The sequence below is a fragment of the Erythrolamprus reginae genome, chromosome 1, assembly GCF_031021105.1.
Source record: "Erythrolamprus reginae isolate rEryReg1 chromosome 1, rEryReg1.hap1, whole genome shotgun sequence".
NCBI classification, from domain to species: Eukaryota; Metazoa; Chordata; class Lepidosauria; order Squamata; family Dipsadidae; genus Erythrolamprus; species Erythrolamprus reginae.
The window spans coordinates 263,634,719-263,640,718 of record NC_091950.1 but is presented as its reverse complement, the minus strand read 5'-3'; the positions used below and the strand labels follow the sequence as shown (position 1 = coordinate 263,640,718).

At 38.9% G+C, this 6,000-nt stretch overlaps 1 protein-coding gene across 5 annotated transcripts in view; it reads right to left on the bottom strand.

Moving 5' to 3' along the window:
• Positions 1-585: 585 nt before the first annotated feature.
• SNTG2 (syntrophin gamma 2) overlaps positions 586-6,000 on the bottom strand; it is a 249,146-nt gene continuing 243,731 nt past the window's right edge. For 4 of the 5 annotated variants that reach the window (XM_070732927.1, XM_070732929.1, XM_070732930.1 and 1 more), the window contains one exon: positions 586-852. In XM_070732927.1, coding sequence (XP_070589028.1) covers positions 721-852 — 132 coding nt within the window. In that variant the 3' untranslated portion in view covers positions 586-720. The remainder of the gene's footprint in view (positions 853-6,000) is intronic. The other variant, XM_070732928.1, reaches the window with a different exon arrangement.

Here is a 6,000-nt window from a genome sequence, read left to right as displayed (position 1 = left end):
ATAAAATAAAAATGTACCCTTCCTAGTGCTATTCAAAATTCTTATTGTTTTTCCTTTTAATGAAATTGTGGAAACCTAAGTCACAGAAAAATAAATAACTGTGTACTGTTAGCACTGCTTGTTGCCATTATACAGTTTAATTCTATATGTTTATTCAGAAGTAAACTCTATTCATCTTTAAGGAATTTAATTCTAAGTATGTGATCAAAGCATTGCAGCTTTAAATGAAATACCAAGTTATAAAATCATAGATATTACATATCTATTTACTGATAAAAGAATGAATCTGTTCAATTTTGATAAATCTCTGCTCTGGAAAAGCAAAATAAATTTTTAAGTTAACCTTGAATTTAAAATCCATTAACCTAGTCAAGTGAGTAATTATAAACAAAGCCAAGGTGTGTCTTCAAACTTAATTTAAGAAAATTCTTATGCTCAAATTGTTAAATGAATAATGCTTGATAAATAGGTTTAAAATAAGATTTCAAGTTATTATATTAAGAATCCTTTTAAGTGCTAGGCAATAAACTGATTCAGTTTGAATAAAAACTTAACTCATCAGCTTTAATAATGATGAATCAAATGTGAAAACTAGTAGCTTTTATTGATAATACAACTATAGATCTGTTATAAAATTACATGGAATTGTAATAGTAGACATGAAATATTTTTTTCTTTAAGAAAATAATTTATCTGTTATAATCACAACACATTGTTCTCTTAATTACTGTAAGTATATTTTCTTGCAATGAATTGGCTGTCTATAAATGATGGATCCACCGATGCAACTTTAGCAGCTATAAATGAATGAATGCAGTTTAAAACTGCTGTCAAATCCGGAAATTCTAGTTCCTGAAAGGAAAATAAAGAAAAGGTAAAACAAAAAACATCAGTAATCAGTAATATTTTTTTCTACAGATTATTACATTCTTTGGTTTAACAAAATATGTATTTCTTTAATATATAGCTTTTCACCTGAAAATGCCATGTCAGTATTTTAATGCTCAAGGTAATTGAATGATGTAGTAGGGATAATATGAGAATAATTTAATTTGTCCTGATGTTGAACTTATCAACTAAGAGTCCATGTGCAAAAGATACTGAGAAAGGAAAACACACACACATATATACACACACACACAAACTAACAAACACACTGACTCTAAATTCTGCACTTTGAATATATTGTTGAAAAATGCTCATTATATTATTATACTGCGCTAAGCTCCTTCTCTGTTTAACTGTGTGAATTAAAGGAAGGAAAAACATTTGTTGACCTGGAGCTAAAGAAGAAATATCACCTTATCTCACAAGTGCTGCCACTAAATATCTCCTGAAGAAACAACTGAAATGAAGAAATTTTCCGCTGGATTATTTTTTTTTTAAGTCAAAATGCATTCTGATATAATTAGCAACGTTTGGAACATTGGTGGCCATAACCAGATTTTGCTCAAAGTCATCTTCTGGATATGGTGAAGTATCCCGAGATGATACAACTGAACAGTTTCAAAAGTAGCCAGGCAGAGTTTTAATGAGGCCTTATTCATTCTTTGGAAGACTTTTTCTAAGCCTATTTTTCCATTTTCTAAAATAACTCTGTCTTACCAGAAGTCACTTTGGACTTCTTGGGACAAAATCTTAGGTTTTTTTCATTGTTTTAAATAACTTTCCTAATAGATTGTTGGCATGTTATGAATTTGATGAAGTGTCCTCATTATGTTCCGAGGAGCAAATTACTTAAATATGGACTGAATCCAAGGTGGCTTAAAAGTCATCCTTACAAACTGTGCATCAGTAACCACCTCATCATACTAGAGTGAGCTATTAAGACAGTTATGAAGGGTTTAGTTCTGATCCGAATGCTCTTAAAATATGCGCCCCTTCAGTAATGGGTTCCAGGTTACGTTATCTGGTGCGTCATCCCGATAGGGAAAATCCAGAATACGCACGCAGCTACATGTCCCCGACATGCCCCCGTGTGCCCCCGTGTTATGCTTTTCTGCATGCGCAGAAGCAAAATATCAGCAAAAATCAGCATGTCCTCGTGTGAGATTTCGCTTGCTACACATGCACAGAAGCCAAATCTTGTGGTGATGGGGTACGTGCACCCACCAGATGCGTGCATGCCCGCGATATCCTCAGAGGGCACACCAGAAGCCCCGAAGATGAGCGACCCTTCACTGCTCCCCTTGTAGTGAAAGAAACACTATATTGCAATGCACAGAATATTTAGGAATGTTATTATTTTATTTATGAAAGATTGAACTATAATTGGCAATCGGTAATGAAAGTTTATTCCCTAATAACTGTGTTTAACTACCGTGTATGAAATCTTACTTAAACTTCCTTTTAAGTCAACAAGGTCCATTAATTATTGGACGGCAGTCTAAATTGAAATCTCACTGCAAAATTCAAACTTGCTTAGGAACACTGGAAAGCTATGCTTCCCACAAAACAGATATGGAACAGTGCTGATAAAAATCGAAGCAGGGAATAGACCACTCAACCCAGTTATGGACCAGTTTATTTGAAACAGCACCAATCCATATATATACTGGCTTTATTAGAGGGGAGAAAAATCTATTTTGACTGGAGTAGTAGTAGTTGTTTTTTTAAAATTCCCAAATGGAGATAAATCTCTTTTCTCCAGTGTTTTTAACACTCCTTTCTGACTACCATGTGCTAGAAGAACTCAGGCAGAGACAAGAAAATGTTTTTGGCTACCAGAAAATAGCACTTCTCCCGTATGAGAGCCATATGTTTCCTCTAATCCCAAACTGCCATCCTTTTGAGATCTTTGGTTTATTTGCTTGACCTAATCTAAGAGTGTCATTTGTCTGAAGCTTAACCAATTCCCCGCAGTCTGTTTTTTTCTTCTACAGCAGGGGTCTCCAACCGCCGGTCCGCGGACCGGGACCGGGCCGTTGGGGGTTTTCAGCCGGTCCGCGGCGCCAGGGCCCCCTCGGCCTTTCCGCGCTGCCCACCGCCCGCCCGATTTGCCCCCTCTGCTCCTCTGCCACCTCCTGCCTTTCACCGCAGCTCCTCCCGCACCCGGAACGCACGCCCTGCCCGCCTCACATTTGCCGAGAGGACTTTCGCCCCGGGCTCTCAGCAAGGGGGCTGCATGAGAGGCGGGGCCGGCGGAAGGTGATATTCAATGTCGGGGGCGCACGGGCGGTTTTGCGCGCGCTCCCTATCTCCCTGCTAGCCCACTCGGAATACTGTATTCAAAATAAGAAAAGCCTTCGCCGGCAAAGGCTTTTCTTATTTTGAATACGTATTCCGAGTGGGCTAGCAGGGAGATAGGGAGCGCGCGCAAAACCGCCCGTGCGCCCCCGACATTGAATATCACCTTCCGCCGGCCCCGCCTCTCATGCAAACCCCCTTGCTGAGAGCCCGGGGCGAAAGTCCTCTCGGCAAATGTGAGGCGGGCAGGGCGTGCGCGCGTCACCGCTGAGAAGAACGGAGAGAGAACGAGAGTGAGTGAAAGCAACAGACAGCAAGATAGAGAGAAAGTGGGAAAGAGAGAGTGAGAGAAAGGGGGGGAGAGAAAGAGATAGCAAGAGAGAGAGAACAAGAGAGAGAAAGAGCGTGAGAAACAAAACAAGAGAGAAAGATTGAGAGAGAGAGAAAGCAAAAGAGACAGAAAGAAAACAAGAGAGAGAAAGTGAGAAGAGAGAGAAAGAGGGGGAGAGAGAGAGAAAGAGAGGGGGGAGAGAGAGAAAGAGAGGGAGAAAGAGAGGGAAAGGGGGAGAGATAGCAAGAGAGGGAGAGAGAAAGAGAGAGGGAAAGGGGGAGAGAGGGGGGAGAGAAAGAGGAGATAAAGGAAGAGGAGAGAGAGAAAGGAAGAGAAAGAAAGAAAGAGGGATAGAAAGAGAGAGAGAGATGCTCAGTGAGCCTTTCTTTGAAGTTGCCTTTCTTTCTTTCTTTCTCTTTCTTTCTTTCTTTCTTGCTCTTTTTCTTTCTCTCTTTTACCTTTCCTTCCTCTATTTCTTTTCTTTCTCCTTCCTACCTTCTTCCCTCCCTCCCTCCAGTCCTTCCTCTCTTACTCTCCCCTTTCATAAGTTTCCTTGCTTCCTTCCTCTGTTCCTGTACCTTCCCTCTTTCCTTCTTCCTTCCTTCCTTCCTTCCTTTCCTCCCTTCCTTTCCTCCCTCCATTTCTTGCTTTCCTTTTCCTTCCTCCCTTCTTTCCTCCCTCATTCCCTTCTTTCACTCCTTCCTCTCTTACTCTCCCCTTTCACACCTTTCTTTGCTTCTTTGCACCCTTCTTCTGTTCCTGTACCTTCCCTCTTTCCTTCCTTCCTTCCCACCCTCCGTCCATTCATTCACCCATTCCTCTCTTGATCGCCCCTTTTACGGCGCCGCTGACAGCTAGCTCCCCCCCCCACCGGGCCATGGAAAACTGGTCTAGCTGAAAGCCGGTCCCTGGTGCAAAAAAGGTTGGGGACCTCTGTTCTACAGGATCAACCCACCAAGGTCTTCTCACTGGGATATTGATTTCTCCCCTTATGATTTTACAACTTCACTCAAAGGTAGCATAATGTTCAGGAGTTATGCTTTGTAAAATATTTCTTCCTTTGGGCATAGTTTCTGCTGTTTAATGGATTTTTTTCTGCAGGAATTTTAACCATGGAGTAAATATTATCTAATACTGTCGTAATAAAATACCATTAAAGGTTATTTCCATGGGAAATAGAAGCCTATGAATATTTCCAGGTTCTAAGAGAAGCTGGGAACTTTTTGAGGTTTTGTTTTGTTTGGGGTATGCTCTCTATATGGCTGGAAGAAAAAATTAGAAACTAGTTTTGCTAGAAGGTTCTACTTTGTTCTTACAGTCTTAAAACTTAAATGACTCATTAAAAATGGGGGAACAATTATTACAAAAGTATCTGCTTATTCTTCTGTCATTTGTTAGTTTGTTTACTCAAGGGGAATGAAGTTCATCTTGTTTGATTTCATTATGGGTTTCTCATAATTATTGGCTACACTTTGCTATCCAGCAACTGCAAATCCCATCACAAACTTGGCTATTGTGACAGTACAAACTGCATTAATAATAAATATTCAAGCTATAGCTCCCATTCTAACAGTTTTTTAATCCAAAAAAGAATATGAAAATTAGAAAACTCTGCTCATCAGATTAATCAACATTTTCTGTTACCCTGGCATCACCATAAAGTTACTGCTCCTATATTTGCACAATTTGTGCAACTAGAGAAAAATCTTAATTTACTTAGGAAAAAGAAAACATTTGTATCAATTTCAATAGGAAAAAAATAGTTTGTGAAATGGATTAAGAACACACTAATAGACCAGTTAGGTACATTGGTAAATTGTAAAGCTGTTGAACCAAATATTCACCTGCATAATATTTTGTTTACCTAAAGATTGAAGGTCCATAGACCATTGACCGACTCTATGTATGAAAAATACAAAATAAAAATAAGGTTTGTGGAAAATTTAGATTACTTTTTTTTCAGGCCAGCCAGCCAATCAACTATCTCAAACGTTGATTTAAAAAAAGGCTGGACCATAAGAACAGAACGGCAATGGAGTAGAAAAGCTAAGAAACCCCATGGCTTCCACAAACACCGGTTCCACTTAATATCATTAAGAGGGGAAATGAGGGGATGTATGTGCATACAAATGTAAATGTGAGAGTGTAACATATATGTGTAAATAAGTACACCTGTTCCCAGCCTAACAAGTGATGTAACCATCTGGTCTGAAATCATCCAACACTATTGAACAGAGAATAGTAACGAGCAGTTATAACTTGGACTGAAAATTTATGAATGATTTTATGTATTTTGAATCACGTCAATAATATTTACTTCTTTGCAAAAAAAATGTTTGAGGCAGAAAGGAAGACAAGCAAATGAAAAGCAACTGTGGATACAGTGGGTGAATTTGATAAATAGAAGTAATGTGATTAGGCATAAAATCATACATAATTGGTTTCTTTAAACAACTGTTACTTATCCACCAACTTTTAATCTT